General features: G+C 38.7%; 1 protein-coding gene across 4 annotated transcripts in view; it reads left to right on the top strand.

The window, feature by feature from the left end:
- The window catches only part of C9H1orf87 (chromosome 9 C1orf87 homolog), a 68128-nt gene that overhangs the window by 32083 nt on the left and 12363 nt on the right, over positions 1-23682 (top strand). For 3 of the 4 annotated variants that reach the window (XM_033113160.1, XM_033113162.1, XM_033113163.1), the window contains 3 exons: positions 796-985; positions 8118-8215; positions 19420-19484. In XM_033113160.1, coding sequence (XP_032969051.1) covers positions 796-985; positions 8118-8215; positions 19420-19484 — 353 coding nt within the window. The remainder of the gene's footprint in view (positions 1-795; positions 986-8117; positions 8216-19419; positions 19485-23682) is intronic. The other variant, XM_033113161.1, reaches the window with a different exon arrangement.

Below are 23682 nucleotides of genomic sequence, written 5' to 3'. Positions count from 1 at the left end.
TTCTATGAGTGGAAGATGGGAGATTTCATAAAATATCTCTCTAGGGAAGTGGCACTTACATCGAGACAATGGAAACTAGGAAAAGCTTCACTGCAGAAAATAGAGTTCAGTCAAATCTGAAAGGACACATAGCTTCGAATGTTAAATGAGTAAACATCTCAAACTCTTTCGTAAAACAAATGACTCTAACACTTTGTCACCCTGGTATTTTTCACCTATTATGTAATGTAACGACAACAGTCAGTTAGATAAACCATCTAAAAAATCGCAAACGTTAGCATGCCACCCAGTAAATAAATAATTACTCCCAAATCTTGTCTGCGTTTTCCAGGCACTAATAGCAGAGTCAAGGATAATGCAGGAAGTTCACCTGGTTCAAGACTTCCTTATATTCAGGTTCCTTGGTTACAGGGATCTGGCAGGATCTGCTTTGCTTTGCTTTGCTTGTGAGAATACATAGTTTGGAAATTTGATTATCTGGGCTTAAAACAAAGGAAGATCAAGCAGTAAACTACTATGTCACTTCAAACATTTTCTCTCAACCTAGAAACATGAGAGAGTAGATTACAAATTTTGGTCCATGTTCTAATCAAATTCATTGGTTCCTCCTGCAAAAGAGACTATGGTGCTCATTTCAATGGATCAGATTTGACTTAATCTAGGAAATCCTGTGAGCAGGTTACCAAGATTTAGACGGCCTTACTGGGGGGGTTCTCTGGTTCCAAAATGTACAACAGGGGTGAGACACATAGTGTGGGAACATACAGCAGCTTTCCGTGGATCATCTTTTCGCAGCCTTTCCCCTGCCCCTCCACGCGGTACTGCCCCTCAAGACTCCAGCTCCCAGCCAGAAGTGAACAAGAGCCTGCTGGAGATCTTACAGATGGCACTAAAGACAACCAAGGGCAAACTCAACACAGACAACCTTAATCGGAGTTTTCGAAAAGAAGATCGCTCATTTTCTGGCTGCCTACCCCCACCCAAGGTAACCAAAATTATATTTCAGATTAGTTCATCTCTAAAAGGCTACCTCAGGGCATTGGGTCTATGGTAAGAAAGTACAGTTATGATGTGTGTTATGCTTGTGGATTACATTACACTGGTTTTTGTTCAGTTTTGTTTTCCGTGCCAGAGAGGAGAAAAACAAAATAGGAGAGGAATTGTGAAATGTGCAGAATTGATCCAGAAATTACTTACACTGGGCTATGTTTTGTGTTAACAATAGAGAATATGACAATACCCAAATACTATTTCACAATGGAAAACAAATATTTTTCCAAGGCCAAATGTTCATTTCTCACACCCTCTACCAGCTTCCAGGGAGGTCAGCATGTGGTATCCCATTCCTTAGGAACACCAAATTGTAGGGACTGATTTGATTTATTGCTCAAAGAGATTAGCATACTGTTTTGGAGCATGAATTAACAGTGCAGAAGTGTCTCATGGAAGAAGATCTAGAACCATGTTAACTACAAACCCCAGTCATGAGCCTACCATGCATGCAGGTGAAATAATAATTACCACTATTACTATACTTCCATTAACAGCAACTCATCATCTCTGAGCTTGAACCTCTTACTAAGTGACAAGTATTGCGCCAAATGCTTTACGTACATTATTTCATTTCATTTAACACTTATAAATAACTAAAAACAATCTAAGCAGGTGTTATAATACCCATTTAATAAATTTTAAAAACTGAGTCTTAGAGAGGCCCGTTGAATCACCCAAGGGACACAGCTAGCAAGTAGGAGAGGCAGGATTCAAAGTATAGAAGAGAACTGGAAATTAAGAGCCAGAGTTGGGACTCCACCAGGCAGAACATATCTGGAAGTTTCCACTGAGCCCAGGATACAAGAGTTAGAATTCCAGAGGAGTAGAAGGGATTAGAAATTACCGGGTAGAAGGGGGGAAGTCCTGTTGGAAAGACTGGCAAATACCTTTTATCTAGGTAAACATGGGTTAGAATTGAGCGAGTCAGAGAATTAAAAGAACAAGTGATGTTTACTGAAAGGGGGTTCTTATTCTAGCATAGAAGTAGCTGTCTCTGTGCTTTCATGTATACAGTCATCTAAGCATGTAAAGGCAAAGCTCATGACAGTATGTACACGTGTAAGTGTGTATGCAAACACGTTTCACTACAGAGAGAGAACACTACAGGAGATTTCACACGTCATAAATGACATTTATCATGTTCAGGAATTAGATCAGTAGAAATAAAGAAGCATCAATTCTTTGTTATCAGAAACTACATAACACCATCAGTGAAACTTGAATGTTCTCACATGCTACTCATAGAATTGAACATAAATGACTTGAAAATCAAAATAAATTTGCTTGAACTCTTTGTGTCTCAGATTTTTTCATCTGAGAAAACTGGGTTCCAAATATTTACTTCCTGTGTCTATTGTGAGGATTAAAGAATATAAGTATGTGAAGGCACCTAGCACACTGTCTGATATATGAGTCATGAGTAAATATTAGTTTCCCTTCTTTCTTAATGAAAAAAATCAATGTTTGTTGAAAGTATCACTTCAAAACAGCTAAAGGAAGGCAGGCCTTTCCCAAGGTCAAGTGATGGCCACAATGAGCACTGGCTGTCGGAGCCGGCCTTGAATTTCCCCCACAGCTGGCCCCAACAGTTTAAATTGTGGTTCATATCCCAGGAAATGGGGCACATTTTCCTTTAAGCTGGTCTGCGTCTTGTGAGCCATCTGGCATCTCTTAAGACATCTGGAACTCACTCTAAGTATATTACAGTTCTGGGAGGTATGTAAAATAGAATTCTGTTTCCCCAGAATGTAAGACAAATTGAGGCCCAAGGGACGTTGGATAGAGAAAGCAGCAGCCATTCTTCCCCAGCATCCTTGCTCCTGGACATAGGACTTCAGAGTGGACTAGGAAACATCATCTGAGTTGAAAGCGTTTTTCTTTTTGACCAGTACTCAATTTTGTTGGAGTACAGGGGAGAGAATCACAGATCTCCTTAAGTTTCTTGTAAAATCTATGCACCCTGTGCCAGGTGAGGGAGACGGAGCTGAGGCACATCCTCACAGCCAGCATTTCAGAGGGTTCACCGATCATCTGTAGCTTCTCAGATAAATAAATGCAATCTTGATGGGTAATCATGAGTCTTGTCACTCAAATCAATGCAATTTTGACCATTGTCATAGAACACTATGAAAACGTATCAAATATCTGTCATCCTCATTCTGTGGATTCGCTCATCCTGTTCCTGTAGCCTGTCTTTGATGCAATGATGGCTTCTGGAAGAACTGCTGAAGCAACATGGATCCACATTTATTAACTGCCCTGACCACTGCCCAAGCAGATGCAACAGGTCTGTGGAGCCTAAGACACTCCCAAGCATGCAGGCTCCGTTGAATTCTTTTAGACATAATCTGTATTCTTCATCCTTAAACTCATCCTCTTTCCCTCTACATCCCAAACTATGCCCAGACCTTCCTCCAAGGAGGAACTAGCTAGAACACAGGTGACTGTACTTCCAATTACTCTCTGCTTCATTTTCATGCAGCTTCCTCATTATCAGCAAGAGGGCGTCCCATTACTCAGGGAATCAAGGTTTGTAAATGGGAAGTTTTTTCTTGTGGCAAGACCCAGCTTGACACTAATTTACCCAGTGACCAGGACTATAAGACACTCTTCTGCAGTTTGTCAGGCTCCTCTTTTGTATTTGGTTGTTTCTATATCTGTACACTCCACCCGAAAACTATAAAATTATTTCTACTAACTTTAAAACATTCCCTTTTTCCAGTGCAATAGCCATCTTTCTGATCAATATGGCATGTTCATCCTATTATTGCATTCAACATGTTAATCGCTCAATGTATTCTGGGAACTGTGATATAAGGCTAAGGAAAACAGACTATTATGATTTCAGGAGCTTGGGGGGAAAAGTGACATTTTAAACAGGTTGTCACAATTCCATATAACAAATGCAATGATGTCAGTAACTTTGAACACAGAGAAGAAACATCAACCGAGCCGAGCCCAAAAACTCTCCAGAGGAGAGGATGCAAATGCTAAATCTTAGAGGACAGGTGAATCTGGCAAAGAATTGGGGGAAGGGGCCAAGGGATAGGAAATGTGTTCTAGGAAAAAGGAGCAATGAGAAATAGCACTGAAATGAGAGCACATGGTTAATTCAGGAGCTGTAAGTCATTCGTATAGGCAGGACATAGTGAATGTATGGTGGCTGGGGACAGTAGTAGATGGTGCTCAAGTTGATGCTAGAATGGAAAGTAGGAGCCAGTTTATGAAGTTTGTAAGGAGTGTGAACTTTATCCTGAAGGCCCAGAGGAATCGTCAATGGATATTAAACAAGTGAATGATATGATCAAACTTGAAATTTAAAAAGAGCACTCTGATAGAATATAGAGAATTAGAGGCAGAGAGACACTTTGGAAGGCTGGTCCAGTAATTCAAACGAGAAATTACGAGGGTTTAAACCAGGACAGTAGCAGGACAGATGGAGGTATTAAGGAGGTACAAAAGTAGGTCTTGGTGACTAATTGGATGTGGGCCCTGAATTTAAAGAAATCAAACATGACTCTTAAGATTCTGACTTTGGCAACTTAGTGGATGGTGGCACCATTCTCCAAGATAGGAAACAGAAAAGGAGCAGTTTGGAGGGGTAAAAGAAGTTTTGAACACATTGACCTGGGTTGAGAGATTAAAACTAAATAATGATTTACGGATCTTCAATATGGAGTCAACACCTTGGGAGTAGTTAGGATTACCAAGGACATAATGAAAAGTGAGACGGGAAGGTTGAGGAGGGCACTCATTGCTAAGAAATAGGTAGACAAAAAGAAGCCAACGAAGGAGACTAAAAATAATCAAAAGAGACATGGGAGTGGTCAAGAAAGCCAGGAGAAAAGATGTGTACAAGGATGGCATGATCAGCCATGTTGCATCTGTGAAGTGACCATTTATAATCAGGACTGAAAAGTATTCATTAACTCGAAACCCATGGAGGTTACTGGTGACTTGGTAAACACAGTTTGAGTATAGTGATGGCGTAAATAGTAAATGGAGCCATAAGTGGGAAGAGAGGAAGTTGAGAGAGCATCTGTGCACCACTCTTTCAAGGAGCACTTTGGGGAAATGAATATGTATTTCACATGTCATTTTCTAAATAACACAGAATTTATTTACATTTGATTTTTAAAATTTCTTATCAAACAGAAGAAACTTCACATAATCAAATGCTTTCTTATTGAACAAGGGTCATCATTATGAATATTCATGTTTTAAAGGATTTTACCAATAATCCTGAATAACACTAAATTGCCAGGATTTTCTGATAAATGTTTCTATTCCTCCTCTACAACTGTCAGCAGTCAGGTCTTAGCAGCTATCAATCAGTCATTTCTAGGAACCCTGATGTACTATTTCTAATCTGCTGTTCACTTTAGCCTCAAGCAAAACTCAATATTGCCAGAAGTAAACAAGCAATTTTTAGAATAACCTCTTAATATTGATGTTTAAAAATACATCAATATGCTTTAATCATAAGGGCAAATCAATTCTTATTTATGGAGTAAAAGGGCATAATGGGACTAATTTGTACTTCTCTAAATTTATTTTTTGCCAATCTCTGTCCATATACACTACACTCTTCAGTGTCTTCAACTCGTTCATTCACTTCCTCCTTCAACCATACAGTCATTATTTCAATAATAATCGACCTTTTGTTTTTCAACACTGTGCTAGGTAATGGTGATAGGAAACTGAATGAAATACAATTCCAACCCTCAGGAAGCCCCTGTTATGTAGAGAAGCTCTAATGAACTGATAACTACTGCCCAGCCTGAAAGGAGGTATAAAACTCTAGTAGAGTGGATAATGTCAAAATATTTGCAGTTTCTAACAAGAACCATGCTCTTTCTCACCCATTATTTGCACATGCTTTTCATCTGCCTGGAATTCTCTCCAACCCCTTATTCTTCTGGCAAACTCTTATTCATTTTTCACGTTTCAAATCGACCTTTTGTTGTTAAGCTTTCCTGGCACAACTTCTCTTCACCTAGTAATATTTGCAAGTTTCAAACACATTTGTTTCCTTCCATAAAGACAAATGTAAATTATCTTTTTGTCACTGTTTTAAAGTCTAGGGTTTTTTTTTTTGTTGTTTTTTTGTGTTTTTTTTTAATTTATTGGGGTGACAATTATTAGTAAAATTACATAGGTTTCAAGTGTACAATTCTGTATCACATCATCTATAAATTACCTTTTGTGTTCACCACCCAGAGTCAGTTCTCCTTCCATCACCATATATTTGATCCCCCTTACCCTCATCTCCCACCCCCTACCCCCTTACCCTCTGGTAACCACTAAACTATTGTCTGTATCTATGTTTTTTTTTTTTTTACTTAGACGTTTATCATTTATATCCCTCACACTGTGGACCCCCCCACCCCCCATCCACTATCTCTCTGACATCGCACCGAGCCATCCCATTTCCACTGTCTCCACTCCCAATGCTGTACTCTGCCTCTTGTAAATGTATACATACCTATATATACATATATATATATATACACATATATATATATATAATATTATAGTTGGCATTCATTAAAGTCTAGGTTTTATTCTTCAGGTATGATCAAACCAACAGATCAGATGACTGCCATTGAAATGACAGTGTGTTACAGTTCCCAAAATAAGGGGGCGTGGCTTATCACACAGCCACATGGGAAGCAGCAGGGTCTGTCAGGAGGTGCAGAGGACTAGCTGGAAATGTGGGCAAGAGGCTTCATAGTGGAATGGGCAAGGCAGGTAAGGTTTAGGACTGCCTAGCTTGAATAATTTGGGCTCTGAAACATATGGTCTGTCCCGAGTTGCCTGGTACTTGGCAGAGAAATAGTGGCCCAAGTGTGAGAGCCTCAATAAAGAAGGTGGTTGGTTTGCATATGAAAGGCACCCTCTCAAGCCTATCCTGTACCATATCTAGGAAGTGGCCAGCCCTGGAAGGAGCAATGTCTCCACAGTCAGCAAGGCCCCAGGAGGTCAAAACATCAGAAGAAAAAGACACGCTTAATGCAGTTACTATACTGAACTTCCTCTCAAAATAATAATACTAGCTACTTTTTAGTAGCTACTATCTATCCCAAACACTAAATAGACATTGCTTTTCTTTATCCTTTCCTCTTCTCTCTTTCCTCCCTTCTTCCTTTTTCTTCCTCTCCTCTCCCTTCTTACTTTTCTTCATTTAACAGATATTAATCCAATGTCTACTAAAAGCCGAGCACTATTCTAACCACTTGTTTTCTCATGCAATCTTCACAAAACCCTAGGAAGTAGAAAAGACTAGTCTTATGTAGTAGTTGAAATAATTGGACATAGAAAGGTTAAGTAACTTCCTGAGGTTGCACAAATCACAGGGAGCAGATCAGGTGTTCAGAATAAGTCTTGTTTCATTCCAAAGTCTATATGCTTAAACATTATACGAAGCATACAACATATGCTTTCACACCCCTAAAGGTTTTTCACATTTGAATCTGAGTATCAGCCACCCACCAACCTGAGAACTGAACTGGTTTGTCAGTTAGACTCAGAAAATATTAAGTACTTGGGAAACTGTTGCGACACTTCATTCGTTCATCCAACAAATATTTATTGAGCATCTGGTTTCTAGACTAAGTTCCATAATTTATTAATTATGTGATATTGAGGAAGTCACTTAATCTATCTAAGCCTAAAATGCAGGTAGTAATATTAACCGTGCTAATAAAAAGCTTGTTTTTTCAATCAAAGTAGATACACAAAAATATTTGCAATTTACCTATATAATAAGGATATATATAATTTCTAGGCCTTGACCACCAATCCCATGGCTAATAAAAATGTAAGATCAGAATCTCCAAGTTCAGTGACTTCTGGGTAATGAACTACATCTCTGTAGGAATCAAATACAAATTTACTATTGATGAGCATCCAGTTGGACATTCTTGTCCTGGATGATATCCTAATGGTACAGTACACTCCTGAGTATTAATTCTTTGTTAAAATCATGTAAGTTCTAATTATGGGAGGGAAATTCAAATCTTAACTTCATTACAGTGAAATTTCAAATCCTCTCTTATTTGCAGGTCAGGGCTATATGTGGGAAACATGGATTATATCTAACTTTGAGCCTCCTGGAAACATTACTAAGCCATCAAGATTTGGGCTACCAAGATGAAATAAAGTAAGTTGATTTTTTACTCATATAATCCTCTGACAGGATACCAAACACAGAGATTTGTCTTTAAAGTAGAAATTTTATGTGTGAACCAATCGATTTCACTACCTAAAAACAGAATTAAAAAAGGTTAGCTTATATTAAGACCAAACGGTTTTCTTAGCCATAGAAAAACAAAAGCAGTAGGCTTCCATTTCTAGCCATTATAGAATATCAATAATCAGATTTACCATTCTACTTAAACAACTAAAACATAAGACAAACTCTATGAAGCAATGGTTTTCAGACATTGGACAAGAGGCAGCACTAAGCAGTGATTCTTGAGAGAAGAAAAACAAATGAGATAAGCTCAGCTTATTGAACAAGAAGGGGAAATTCAAACTGAGCCCAGCATTGTCCTTAAACTAAAGAGAGAGAGTTTGGAGCTCAGGAAGGCAAAGGAGTCTAGAATGCAGAGTACAGAGTGGCAAAGAGGAAAGCTCCTCAGAAAGTTCTCTCTGGAGTTTTCCAAACAGTTGCCCCTAAGTCTTCATGTGAGTGCTGGCTAATGTATGCATTTGAGGAAACTACCCAAGGCCAGAGAAAGAAACACCAAAAGAAAGAGGTAGAAAATGCTTAGATCTCAAACAGGGTTGGGAATAGTTCATATTTTCACAAATCAGAGAGGAACACATGTGGCATTGAGTAGAGTCCTCAGAAGGATATTATGCTGTAGTACGGCCAAATTACCCTAGACAAATTTAACAAATTTGAAGAGCCCTAATAAAGCTTAAAATAATCAAACTGTTTCCAACTTACTTAACTACATCCTCAAAATTTCTAAAGGAATAAAGAAATAAAAAATATATATATTGAAAAATCAAAAATGTAAAATTCACAATTTCTGGCATTTGTGCAAAAATTACCAGGCAGGAAAAGTATAATCTATCATTAGAAGAAAACCAATTAATTGAAGCAATTTCATAAACAACAGAGATGGTAGAAATATTAGACAAGGGCATTAAAAGAGCAATTATAAATGCACTTCACATGTTTAAGAAGGTGTATGAAAGCATGAGTATAATGAGAGATACGGAAGATATAGAAAGAGACCCAAATAAAATTTGTAGAGATGAAAAATACAATGTCTTCTCCCCATAATCAATAACCCCAGTCTAATAATATACTTTTAAATAACCTATGGTCAAAGAAGAAATCACAAGAAAAATTAGAAAATATGCTGAACTGAATTAAAATGAAAACACAACATACTGGTAAACTTTGGCTTTTCTCTTTCCTCAGATTTCATATTTAATCCATCTGTAAATCAACTCTATGTTCAGAATATGTCCAGAATCTGGTCACTTCTCACCAGCTTTATTGTTACTAAACCACGCCCATCCAAACTACCATTATCTTCCTCCTGGATTAGTATAATAACCTTCCTTCTAACGGAACTCTGCTTCTCCCTTTCTCCTAGTTTATCCTCAATACAGCGGCTACAATGACCTATTAAAACCTAAAATAGTTATGTCATTGTGCTCATAATAGCAAGGGGAACTTATTTCACTCAGAGGAAGAAAACAAAAAAATTGAAGTCCTTACAAAGGGTTTTATGTGATCTCCTCCCTCATCTCTACTCTGGTTCCATCTACAACTTTCTTTGCTCATTATGTTCCAGTCACTACTTGTCTTCCTCAAACACGTCAGGCACACATCCAACTTAGCACCTATCATGCTCTTTCTCCAGATATCTTCATGCTAACTCCTTCACCTTCAAGTTTTTGCTCGGAGGTCACCTTGGCAATGAAGCCTACACTAACCACCCTATTTAAAATTGTAGACCCCAGCCATTTGTGCCAACAATCATATTTTCTTTTGCTTTCTTCTATACCTGTATCAACTTCTAATGTATTTGGTAATTTGCTGATATGTGATGTTTATTGTTGTTATCTGTTGATTTCTGATAGACTATAGACTATAGTGCCATAGGGCAGGCAGGATCTTTGTTTTATTCATTGATGTAAGCCAAATGTCCAGAGCAATGCCTGTAACATACTGTGTTTCCCCAAAAATAAGACCTAGCCGGACAATCAGCTCTAATGCGTCTTTTGGAGCAAAAATTAATATAAGACCTGGTCTTTACTATAATATAACACTGGGTCTATAATATAATGTAATATAATACCAGGTCTTATATTAATTTTTGCTCCAAAAGACGCATTAGAGCTGATTGTCCGACTAGGTCTTATTTTCAAGGAAACATAGTAGTAGTAAGTATTCAACAAACATGGAATTGAACTGAACTAGAGGACGAGTAGTCTCAAAATACTCTGAAGGATGTAGATACATGAATTCTGCCTAATCCATAGCAATGGTCAAATTGAAGAAAGCCTTTCTTAACCACTTCGTCAAAATCAGATTCCTTGTCATTATATTTCCTAGCACTTACCACCATTTGTAATTACATATTTATTTGTGTGATTTGTTAGTTTATGTCTAGATAGTGATCTCTATGCTGGCAAAGAACATGACTGTTTTCCTCATACTCGTGTTCTCAACATCTTGTAGGCTGGTATTTAGCACATGGTACACAGTAAATACCTAATTAATTTAGCTAACAAACATTTACTGAGCATGTACTACTCTAGTCATTGGGAATATAGATATGAATAAAACAAACCCCTTCCCTCATGAAGCTTGTGTTCTAATTGGGAAGGGAAACAAGCTAGAATATGTGACATATCACATGGTGATAAGAGCAATACAGAAAAATAAAGAAGGATAATGGTTATGGGAGACATCATTTGATAAATAAATGATGATAGAGGGTTGAGCACAGCCAATGAATTTCCACTAGACCAGCTCTGAACACGGGAGTTTTCCTTCTCTGGAATCTTGGTGGTGGTTGGGTGAGGGTAAGGGAGGTGGTTAAGCAGCAAAAATAGAGAAGTGAGCTAAGAGCCGAGTAGAAAACCAATAACCTAAAACTGAGAGTCCCCAAAAGGCAACAGTATAAAGGGAGAAAATGCAAGCATCGGAGCTCACATTATACCTGGTATATAGCACACTTGATTAAAGTTTATCAGAACCAAGGTTCTAGGAATCAGATGTAAGAATAAGAGTGAATGGGGAACAAACAAAGTTAGGCAATTTATATCAATATTCTCAACTTCCCAGTGTTTTATGTGAATATCAGAGAAACACCCTGATTTCTTTATTCCTGTATTTGACCTTTGAATGTTCAAGGACATCAAAACCAGTGAAGAATTGCACATATAAGTGACAAACCTGTTTCATCCTTAAACAGTCATTGTCTAAAGCTTCTTCTGTTGAATTAAATCCATTCTGTTAAGGGCTTTGTATGCAAACCTATATCCTTAAGAGATTAAAGATGCAATTTAGACACACATTTTAGGAGCTGAATGCACGAATCATTATTTTAGTACATATTGTCCATTAATCTGCTGTTCAACTGGGAACCCATTTGGAATGTGGTTGCTTGCTAATTAGCGGGATTCTAGTGCTGAGCTGCTTCCTGATTAAATGTCCTTTAGAATCAATAAAACATCAGGAGGGATTATGGTGATGTGGGATTAGCCCCATCTAACCAAATAAAATGAGTTGTGTTCTCGTTTTAAACTGTCACGTTGCAAGTGCTGATGAGACGAGCAATTTCGTGAATGCTGTTGCAAAGTTGTTTTTTTGTATTTTTTTTTTCTGTAACATTGAGATTTTGTTTTTTGCCATTTGCCTACCAATTAGCAGAGACATTAGTGAATGACTGCCAGGGTAAGGCGATTTTGAGAAAGACTTGATTACGATTTCAAATCTCTACTCTGAATCACCCTTATGTAAAATGAGTTCAGGTTGTGTTGGGTAGAAATTATTATCCCTGTTCTTGGCCAGGAACATGTAAATCAGAATTAGCATTTAATGTTTCTGTGTGACTTTGCAATAAATGGTAATTAAGGAGGGCAGAGAGAGAACAGGAGGCAAAACTAATACGCTAAAATTGTGTTGGCAAAATTAAATGCTTCAAACCCAGTTTAAAACACAGGCACACAAGCCAAATTGTGTTGGGGTAGGGGATAAATAATGAAGCTGCTATGGAAGCTTCATGAATAGAGTGGAGCAATTGACACAGCCACAAGTAGGACTCACCATACACATCTGGCCCATTATTGACAGTGCAATTAGGTTGAAAAGGACTGGTTTGATAATCCCAGCAACAACCAGAGGATTTTAGAAGATAAAGGAAACATGAGGTGTCTGATTCAGCAATTACTTTTTAATGAGAATAGGAAAATTGTTAGGCAGCGAGCTATTAGAGATGTGATTTGATCTAACCATTGGTTCGGTCTTAGAAACTGGACCTGGCTTTTACGAGTTCATTAATTCCCATCTTCTCTTCCAGAAGCCCATAATTCATATGAGGTAAGGATAATAATAATTAATAATAATAGTTATTATTATTAAAATTCAACATTTTTATAGTGCTTACTATATTCCAGGTATTGTTTTAAGTGCTTTATAAATATTAACTCTTTTAATCTTCACAAGTGCCCCCATGAAGTAGATACTATTATTCTTCAAATGAGGAAACTGAGGCACAAAGGAGCTAAAAATCAAGATGTAACTGATAAACAAATTCATCAATAAGGCTAAGTCAAATGCAGGCTGTCTAGCTTCAGGGTCCTGGCTCTTAATGCACATACTGACTCTCCTACAAGTCCTGTGAATCTCACAAGTTTACAGGACGGGGGTGAGGCACAGGGGCTTCAGGCAAACTGCCTGAGCTCCAGAGCTGGCTCCACACTTGGGCTTGACGCTGAACACAGCTCTGCATTTCAGGAGCTTAGCATTTCCTGCTCTCTTCTCTAGGACCCAGGAGAGGTGTGGGATACAGATACAAAAGTGGGGAGGCTTTTACATTCTAGGGGCACATATGACCCACAGAAGCCCCAGGCTTGCAGGTAATGTCTATTCACGGGTTTGCAACTACCACTCCCCATTTGGCCCCCAAGCGTGCGGACAGGCAGCATGAGCCTCAGAATCACAGAGGCCTAGATGGAAATCATAGCTCTGAAATGCACTGGCTTTGGTAACATGGGCAAGTAACTAATTTTTCTTAACCTTAATTTTCCATCTGTCAAATGGAAAAAGAATCCTTTTGTCTGGATTGGAGAGTTTATTGGCCGCGTATCAGGGGAGCTCTGTGCTTCTCAGAATTAACTGGAAGGAGAGACTACAATTTAGAGTACATGACCAAGAAGGCGAAAGCCAAGGAAGACGGTACAGTCAAAGGAGCACCCCAGCAGCTGAGTTAAATAACATAACCAAATAACTCCTGACCCGAACATGTAAGGGATTGATGCATGTGCACCTAACGTGTCCCAGGCATGGGGTTAGATGCTTTACCTGGCTTATCTCTTTTCATACTCCCAACAGCCTCATGACTAAACTGAGGGGCAGATGAGTAAACTAAGGTTCACAGATTTTAAATAAATCGTCCCAAAAGTTGGGCTTCTTTGAATCTTTGTTTCTGTTATGGGCTGAATTGTATCCCCACCCCCACCCTGATTCATATATTGAAGCCATAATCCCCAGGATCTCAGACTATGACTATATTTGAAGATAAGGCCATTAAAGAATTGATTAAATAAAATGAGGTCATTAGGGTAGGCCCTAATCAAGTCTGACTGGTGTCCTTATGAGAGGAGGAAGTTTGGACACATAGAGAAAAGACCACGTGAGGACATAGCAAGAAGGCTGCTATCTGCAAGCCAAAGACAGAGCCAAAAAAGAAGCCAAACCTGCTGAAACTCTGATTTTGAACTTCCAGCCTCCAGAATTGTGAAAAAAACACATTTCTGTTGTTTAAGCCACCTAGTCTGTGGTATTTTTTTTATGGCAGCCTGAAAAAACTATACAGGTCCTAAAAACTAACAGTCTCCTCCAGTTTCCTAGCTCCCTGCCTCCTCCTCCTAGCATATTTGGTACCCTCTCAGCTGAAGTAGATTGCAGGATTCTCAAGGGAATGGCTATAATGATTCAAGTCTTCGAATCATGGCATTTAACCTATGAGTCTAGCAGTCTGAAGTGAGTCTGCTCTTCAGCTCTGTTCTATACTGTGTGTCAGCTGAGCTCGGTGGGACTTGTAGGAACTAACTAGAAGAGAGATGGGAGAGAGTATTTCAGAGAGAAAAGGAGCAGTATGTGCCAAGACAACAAAGTGAGCAAAAGCATAGCGAATTTAGAGAACTACAAACTGTTGTTATGACCAAAGCATACATTTCACAAGATGGAGAAAGGTAATGGCTTGGGAATTGAGCACCAGTACCCCTTTTATTTAAGGCTGTGTGAAGCTCAAAACAACATGTCACCTGTAATTAACTTCATCAAGATTACAACCGTATTTCTGATATGGCCTACATGTCTGTGTTTGGGATGGTTAGCTTTTGTTTTGTTTTGACGTATATGACTTTTTGTATAAAATGTCATCTGCTTCAAAACACCTGATTACAGTTCCAATGAAGAGATAAAAAGGCAAACAACACACCTGTAGCGAAAACCAGAGTCACTCTAGTGCCAGAATCTAGAGGGAATCTCTACTACCTATAAATAAATAGAATCTGGACAAACGAACGAGTTGCTCCCCCAAGCTTTGCCCTGACTACCTAAAAGAAGTGCAGAAGACAGAAACACTGTCGCTTCAGCACAGCCTTCTTCTTGATTCGGAGGCCCCAAGTCTTAACCAACCAGAAAATCACACAGGTGCTCCTTTCTGTAGTAGCCTGAGTACTGTTATCCCACCCCTTCCCCTACCCAAGGATACACACAGACACTTACCCGCTGTCAACAAAAGGTCGCTGCCACCAATCTAGTGCCAATGGGAGTCCCCAGTCTGGGATGCAGTAAAAAGGAGAAACGTTAGTCAGGTAAACAGTCTGCAAAGCAGGAAGACACAGCCTCCTTAGGACACTGAAAGTGCTCGCCACTGAGACAGGGTAAAACCCACTTATATAGAGAAAGTTCCCGCCCAGGTTCCTGATTGGTCCATTTCTATGCAAATGAGGAATCCAAATTTACACAGTCTGATTGGTCCAAATAGCACTGTCCTTGGTTGGAATCGTTCATTCTGATTGGTCGTTATGGAGCTGTTCCAATTAATCAGGCAAGACGCAAGTGAGTCTATAGCTATGCAGTTCCCATTGGACGGGTCAGGTCTCAGCTTCCTGATTGAAAAATGATTCCAGGAACTCCCTTATAAAGGTCGGCTCAGCTGGCATGAACACAGTGCAGGAGGCTTGGCAGCTACTCTGTGCCTTTTTCCCTGATATGCTGCATGCATGAGAGGCTTCCACCAGCAAAGGCTGCTAGACTCTGGTTATAAATTTGAGGCCAATTAACCAGGTGTCCTTCATAGCAGGATACTCCTTCTCAGGGTCAACACCACACACTACTTTCTTTACAGTATATATGCAGAGAGCACAACTTCCAAATATGACAGAGCAGAATGTTGAGGTGAGGAAGGTGGGAAGGGAATAAAGCTGGTGAAGCATAATTCCTGAAAATAAAGTCGTGTGGTTCGGAGCAGAGGGAGAAATCCCTGGTAATTGTATGTGCTGAGGAGTATATCGGTTATGGCATACTATACTAATTTAGTGTCTGATATCCAACAGGTGAGGTGAGAAGATCCCACCCCTGTGGTAGTTACAACCAAGGGACACCAGGCAAATGCCTGAGAGGCACCAGTCATCCAGGCATCGGTGGCAGTTTCCACTTGCCCCTTTACTGCAGGGCTAAATGCGCAGAGGGTAGACCTAAGGGAAATCTACGCAATTCACCTGTTGTGTTGTGTCAAATGTGAACAATTCCTCATTTGACCGTGAATACAGAGAAAACCCAACATATGATGCCTAATTTTTAAAAATATTGCAAACATGAAGAGTGAATCAGGATCCTGCAAACTCCAAATAACATCAAACTTTTGAAAATGATTTATTCTAGAAACTAGGAAACATAGAGAAAATCATCCATGGTTCTCTATAGAGTATAAAAAGCCATGTCCTCTACTGAAATGAATTGGAAAGTAATAAGCATAATGAAGTTAAAAGTCTATAAAAATGAAATTTAAACAGCACAAAAAGTGAACAAAAGAAATTTTAAAAACCTTAGGGAAATCTGGATAGTTTCAAAGAAATGAAAACTATTATGGCAGAATTAAGAGGTAACCAGGATTCTGTGTGATGGTGGATATTAACTAGACTTATTGTGGTGATCATTTCACAATATATACACATATGAAATCATTTGGTTGTACACCTGAATTTAGTATAATGTTATATAAATTACATTTCATTTAAAAATTTTTGAAATAATCAAGGAAATCTAAAAACTGCTATATATTTGAGGATATGAAGGAATTCTAAGTTAAATGTTTACATCAGCAAACCTTTTCTATAAAGGGCCGGATAGTAAATATTTTAGGCTTTGTGGGTCTACAGTCTGTTGCAACTATTAAACTATGTCATTGTAGCCTGAAAAAAATCATAAATAACACATAACTAATGGCTGTGGCTGTGTTCTAGTAAAATATTATTTACAAGAAAAAAAGAGGTAACCTGAAATCAACAAACAGCAAAATTAACACTAAAAAAAAAAAACTAATACATTGTCAATCTTGAAAGGTTCCCACAAAATCTAGAGAAAAAGAACAGAGAAGAAAATAAGAAAAGATAGTAGATATAGAAGAATAAGAATAGAGATTGAATCCAAGGAGCCCTGGTATTATAGAATAAGAATATAGAAAAGTTGCACAAGAAGTAGAAACAAAAGTTACAACTGAAGAAACTTTGCCGAGATGGGGAAAAAGAAAAAACCCTCTGTGTACAGATTGAAAGGATTCACTATCATCTAAACTGAATTAAGAAAAAAATGTATCCATGTTAATCCTGACAAAACTTTTCTATTACAAAGACAAAGAAAAATATTTAAGGATCCAGGCCAAAAAAATAACAAAATTAAACCAAAGCAAATAAAGGAAAAAAATTAATTATAAATGAACAAAAATCAGACTGACCTCATACTTCTACAATAATAAATGTCAGAAGACAGTGGAGCTTTGTTCATGAAATTCCAAAGGGGAACAAAATGTAACTGAAGCCCAGTTATATTACATTCATATGTAGCACTACATAGTACAACGGCCAAGGGCCGAGGATTTGGAGTCAGACAGCCAGTGTTTAAATCTTGGTTGCCCCATTGATCGGTGTCCTTGGGCAAGTTATTTACATGACTCACAAAGTACTTTTTTCAATTAAATGAGCTAATGAACACAAAGTACTCAGAATGCTCACTGAAGGCTGTTTTAACTTAACATAAATTCAGTTGAAGTTCAATTTGAACTCCGATCTGCCTGAATCTAGAATCAGACTCACAGATCTTGTCCTCCAGTCGTCATTTTTTTGACTTGATATGGGGAGAGAAGCACCTACTTCTGCGATTAGAATTATAGTGCATGTTACAGCAACCAGAAGCCAATGTCACATTCAAGTCGTCAATGGCTTTTTGAAGGTCCTAGGGTAATGTAAAGAATATGGAAGAAAGAAAATATTTTATTAGAAGGATCTCAAGAGTAGTATCGGCATGAATGTTATGCAGTATGGAAATATCAATGGATCTGGGATATTGTTGTCACACTGTTGTTTTCAAAGGGTCTGAAGATGTTCTAGGCATAATCCTGGATCTCCTAAGAGGGCCTGGAAATAAACTGCAAGAAGTGTAAAAGACAGAAATTACTTTATTGCAGTTCATTTCCAGATCTCTGCTATTATCAGATTCTTATGTGATTATTAATTATTTATTGAGAGGGCCACGTCACTGACTTTCTCTTGCCTGCCTAAGCCTTCAGCAGCTGATATAATCATTAGCTTACCTGGCTTGTGGTTCTGCATACCTATGCCTTATCTATTCATGTGCCCAAAATGAATGAAGCTCTGGAGGCCATATTTTCTATACCAATCAAAGAACTTTGCTGATTTGTGATATCATGTACAGGAAAAGTTTTATGACATATAAGCAGAACAAACTAGTTATCCATCTAATGAACTGTTTTTATTTAAAGAGAATAAAATCAGATGACATTAGAACTCTTCTAGAAAACCCAGGATATACATCTCACAAGTTGCTCTTTATTTTTGCTTCAATTCTGATGGGCAAGAAGGAGATAAAAATTCTTATCAATTGCAGTTTGGTTCCTAGCAACAGAAACAAAGACAGAGAGTGGGAGAGAGGGAAGAAGGGAAACAGGGAGGATGGAGAAAGTGATAGATTGAGATTAATTAGACGAGGTGAGTCACAACACTACCTAGGGAAGGGTATGGGACCTTGATTGTAGTCCATTACCCCAGAGCAGAACATATTTATATATAAATAGAGGATGGATGGATGCTGGGCCAGCAACTGTAAGTGATTTTTCACTACCAAAATGTTCCTAAAGTATTTGCAAGCTTTAAATGACTCCCTGATTGTCACATGCAGACATATTGTTCAATGCAATTTGTGCTTAGGGACTACACTAAATATTGTCTATTTGCACTCAGCACGCATTTCTATTCCCTTCTATGTTCTTTCCTGTGTTGCAATACTTCCCATACTTGGGAAGGCTAAAAAGAATATTTCCAAAACTCCCTTGACACCAAGGTTCTGGAATTGATTTAAGTTCTACCAGTGAGATACAATTGCATGAGATTTGAAAGACAGAAGGGGGTGGGGAGGGTCGCAGAGACATTTTAAGTATTTATTTGTTTTCCTGCAGTAGTAGCAATTCCAGATCCTGGCAGGCATCACTTTTTCCAGTGGCCAAAATGCACTTTGTATTGTCTACTCAACAACCTCATGGTCAGGGGTAACGGAGACTTCAGAATTTCTTGCAGTTCCCTAGTTTCTGGACTATACCTGCTGATGCCCGACCCTAAACCTAGCAGCAGATATCAACCCCCATTCTACTGGTGCTTGCAACCATTTTGTGAGCACCTGATTCCTTATATTAAAGCCCTTTTTCATAGAGATACTTAAAGGAGTTTCTGTTTCCTGCATTGTACCCAGAATGACACAGGTAGCAAAAAGTTCCTTCAAAACTATCAATATAAACTTCCAGCTGTATTGGACATTCTACCATAGCAATGATATTGAACATCAATATTATGTCTCCTTTTCTTGCACAGATGGCAGAATTTTGTTGAGTTGTTGAGCAGAGCTTCCTCTGATTTGTCATCTGATTTGCCTACAGGTGAGTTCAGCGATATTTTTCCTCAGGGGACCTCACGTTTCCCAGGGCAATGGCTGGTTCTGCTGCTTAGCTTGTTAGATTCCACCTCATTCCTCCCAGAAATGTAAATGGCTCACCAGTGAAGAAAAAATGGAAGTGAGAATCACCTTAATGGTGATTCATTTGGGCCAGCTAGATCATAAAAGGCATAACTCTCCAAGTTTTAGTACATCATGAAGGATTCTCTAGTAATAGCCTTTTACGGTGAAAGCAATACACTTATAGAAGTTGGTGCTATTTATTAGAACTTCAGTCACACAGTCCTTTAGATCTAAGAATCCCACAGCTAGGTAATTATCCTATGGATATCTCACAAAAACAAAACAAAACAAAAAAACCTCTCCAAGATTTACACACACACACACACACACACACACACACACACACACACACACACAGGTCTGACAATTAAGTTCACAAACTCATCCTAGAAAAAGTGCTACATACGTCATTGTTGAATATCACTACAGTCACCTTCCAAGTACTCCCTTTGGGAAGCTATGCACTGACGCCAGCGCCTAGTCCACCCTTCAAAGCAATTTTGGAACTCTTTCTGGAATGGCCATCGGAGCTGTCATTGTATTACCCTTGATGTCCTGAATGTCATCAAAATGTCTTACTTTCAATATTTCCTTTATCTTTGGGTAAAGCAAGGGGCCAGATCAGCTGAGTAGGGAGGGTGTTCCAATACAGTTATTTGTTTACTGGCTAAAAATTCCCTCACAGACAGTGCCGTGTGAGCTGGTACGTTGTCATGATGCAAGAGACATGAATTGTTGGTGAAAAGTTCAGGTTGTCTACCTTTTTCAGGCAGCCTTTTCAGCACTTCCAAATAGTAAACTTGGTTAACTGTTTGTCCAGTTGGCACAAATTCATAATGAATAATCCTCTGATATCAAAAATAAATTAACAACATCGTTGCAACAAGTTCACGAACTTAATTGTCAAACCTCATATATGTTTATTGCAGCATTTTTGCGTTTTTAAATGTTTTTAAAATGGAAAACATAAAAAGATCCTTCAGGGACCATTTAATTAAACTACAGTATATTCAATTGGTAATACTATGCAGCTGTAGAAATAACATAGCTGGCCTGATAAGGAAGATTTCTAAGACATACTAAGTGAAATTATAAGGATGAGTTGGGCAAAATATTTAACAATTAGCAAGTTTTAAATATGACAGGTGAAAATATGCATTGATATTAATCTGCTGTAACCATTTCTCTGTTTACGATATCCACCAACCATTTACTGGCTACTCTTTGGATCAAAATACAAGGTACTGAGAGTTCAAGGGGGCAGTATGTCAGTTTGTATTGCAGCAGAAAAACTAAAACTGTACTAGGTATGTCAAAGAGAGGGAATTTACAATGCGGAGTTGAGGGATTGGTTATACAAGTATTGGAAGATTGAAATAGCACAAAAAGGATGGTGAATATCTTCATTTCCTTAGGGTTGCTATAACAAATGACCACAAACTGGATGCGGAAAATAATAGGAATTTATTCTCTCTCAGTGCTAGAAGTCTGAAATCAATCATGTCAGCCAGTGCCATGTTCCCTCTGAAAGCTCTAAAAAAGGTTCCTCCCTTGCCTCTTCCAGCTTTGGGTGGCCCCCATTCCTTGGCTTGTGTCTGGATAACTCCAAACCCTGCCTCTATCTTCACATGACCTTCCTCTTCAAAGCAATTTTGGAACTCTTTTTCTGGAATGGCCATCAGAGCTGTCGTCGTATTACTCTTGATGTCCTGAATGTCATCAAAATGTCTTCCTTTCAATATTTCCTTTACCTTCGGGTAAAGAAATAAGTCATTGGGGGCCAGATCAGGTGAGTAGGGAGGGTGTTCTCTTACCATGTCTCGTTTTGTGTCTCTGTTTCTACTTCACCTCTCCTTTTTCATATAAAGACTCTTCAGTGGGTTTGAGGCCCACCCTAGTTTTCAACTAATTGAGATCAAGCTTGGAGCTGGAACTGGGGGTCATTCTTACCAAACCACAGCACTGGGCTGAGGGAGGTGTGGTCCTCACAAAGCAAAATATAATTGCTATCACTATAAGGGGAAGGAAAAAAAAAATCAACTCGCCACCGGCAAGGCCCAGGAGGCCCTTTAGTTCTGTGAACACTTAACCTACTTTTCTTCACTTTTCATCTTGGGTCAGCTGGGCTGTCTTCTCAGCTATTGCTTGAATGCACCAAACACTCCTCCCTCAAGATATTTGGCCTTGCCACAGCTTTTTCCTGGAATGCTCTTTCCCCGAACATGTGCATGGCTTTCTCCCTTGTTTCTCCACTCACGGCTCTATTTATTGAGGGATTGATGGTTTTTAATTAATTAATTTTTAATTGTTTAGAGATTTTTGTTAAAACGTAGTTCAATGTCACTTCAGAGAGGACTTTGGTGAATTTCCTACCTAAAATAGCAACTGCCGTTACTTTCTATGCCCATAATTGGCTTTAGTTGTGTTTATAGCATTGATCACTATTTGACATGATTTTATGTATCTATTTGTTTGCCGTCCCCAATGGAATGAATACTCCATGAGAAGATTCTGTCTTGTTCATTGTTGTACCAGAGTGCCTAGAACAGTGCCTAGCATATAGTAAGCACTTAACAAATGATTGTGTGTGTGATGAATGAAGGAGTTAGAATCCCAGACGTAACCCTACCTCTGTTGTCATAAGCAGGTAACTGAAACTGTCATTGCCTCAGTTTCTTCATCTGTCAAATGGAGCTTCTACCTCACAGGGCTATTCTTTAGATTACATAAGAAAACATGTGGGAAATGTCTGGCATATATAGATATTGGACATATATTAGTTTCCTTCTCACAAAAGCCTCCATCAGTAGATCCAGGCCAGAAGCCATTACTTAAATCAGTTATCTGTCCTGACTTTACTTTAGAATTACCTAGGGAATTCTTTAGAATTCTGAGCTGGGTTCTTACCCCTGGAGATTTCGATTTAATTGGCCCGATGTGACACCTAGGCATTGGTAATTTTTAAAGCTTCCCAGGTGGGAGCACATTAGCAGCCAGCACTGAAGACCACTGATTTCAAGTCATTAGTGAGGGAAGGGGGGACAGGGAGATGGGAGCGCTGGCTGTGTAGCCATCAGAATCCACTGGAAGCCCTGTAAAACCTGGCCCTTCCAACACCTGGAAATCTCTAGAAGCCAGCTTGGCTTATTTCCTTCAGTACAAATCCTCAACTGGCAGACTAGACAGATGGTTATTATTTATCCTTCCTGCTGTGTTAGAAAGAAAAAAAATAGCTGTGCCTTGGGGTTTCTCAAATAATTTTTACATGTGCAAATCATTACCTTTTTATATGCTTATATGTATTAGGAGGGAGACAGGGAAGCTTAAGAGACCAGGGAAACCAGCGTGTATTGTCTCCTAATTGTTCTTTTAGAAGTGCAGGCAGTAGAGAGAAACTGGACCAGGACAAAGTCTCGGTTCTAGATCTGATACAAAAAGGGATAGTGCACAAGATCAGTGCCCAGAAAAATGCCTGGCACTTCGTAGTTAATGTTAAGTCTTCTCTGGGGAAACTAGATTTGCTTAAGGTCATAAAATAATAATAACACACAAAAAAGTCCATGTGTGGAGTTTCTTCCTGTGTTAAGTATTTTGTGTAGGTAATTGTTTAAAATCTCCACATCACTGCAAATTACTGGAATCATCTCCTTTTCACAAACTGACAGAAAGCGTGCGTCTGTAAAAGGAAGGAACGGAATTAGCGTTCAGGTCTGACACCAAAAGTCATCTTTCTGCCCTATGCTATGTACTGTTTCTAGAATCCTTTTAACTTTCCAATTCTATGATTCAGAGTAATTTGAACCTTTTTTCACTTGCAGGAAACAGAAAGCTTTATTTCACATACTGGATAAAATAAGCAGGGGCCAATGCTACTAGGTGATGATGAGTTCCCATGACAACTTACATTTTCAGCAGATTAAATTAGAGCTGCCAGGAAGGGGCTGCCCTCACTTGCTATCATCATGATCCTCATTAATTGTCTATTAAGTTTTAGTTGAGATAGCATGAGGTAGGTATGGGAGGATAAAGAAATATAGAGAAAATTCCTTCTCTCCTAGGGCCTGAAAAGGAATGGAATTGGAGAAACAGAACATGTAGTCAGTGATTTTATTTTCCAA

Source organism: Rhinolophus ferrumequinum, chromosome 9 (genome assembly GCF_004115265.2).
Source record: "Rhinolophus ferrumequinum isolate MPI-CBG mRhiFer1 chromosome 9, mRhiFer1_v1.p, whole genome shotgun sequence".
Classification (NCBI taxonomy): Eukaryota; Metazoa; Chordata; class Mammalia; order Chiroptera; family Rhinolophidae; genus Rhinolophus; species Rhinolophus ferrumequinum.
Note: the sequence above shows the minus strand (reverse complement) of the source record. Positions and strands in the feature narration are given on the sequence as shown.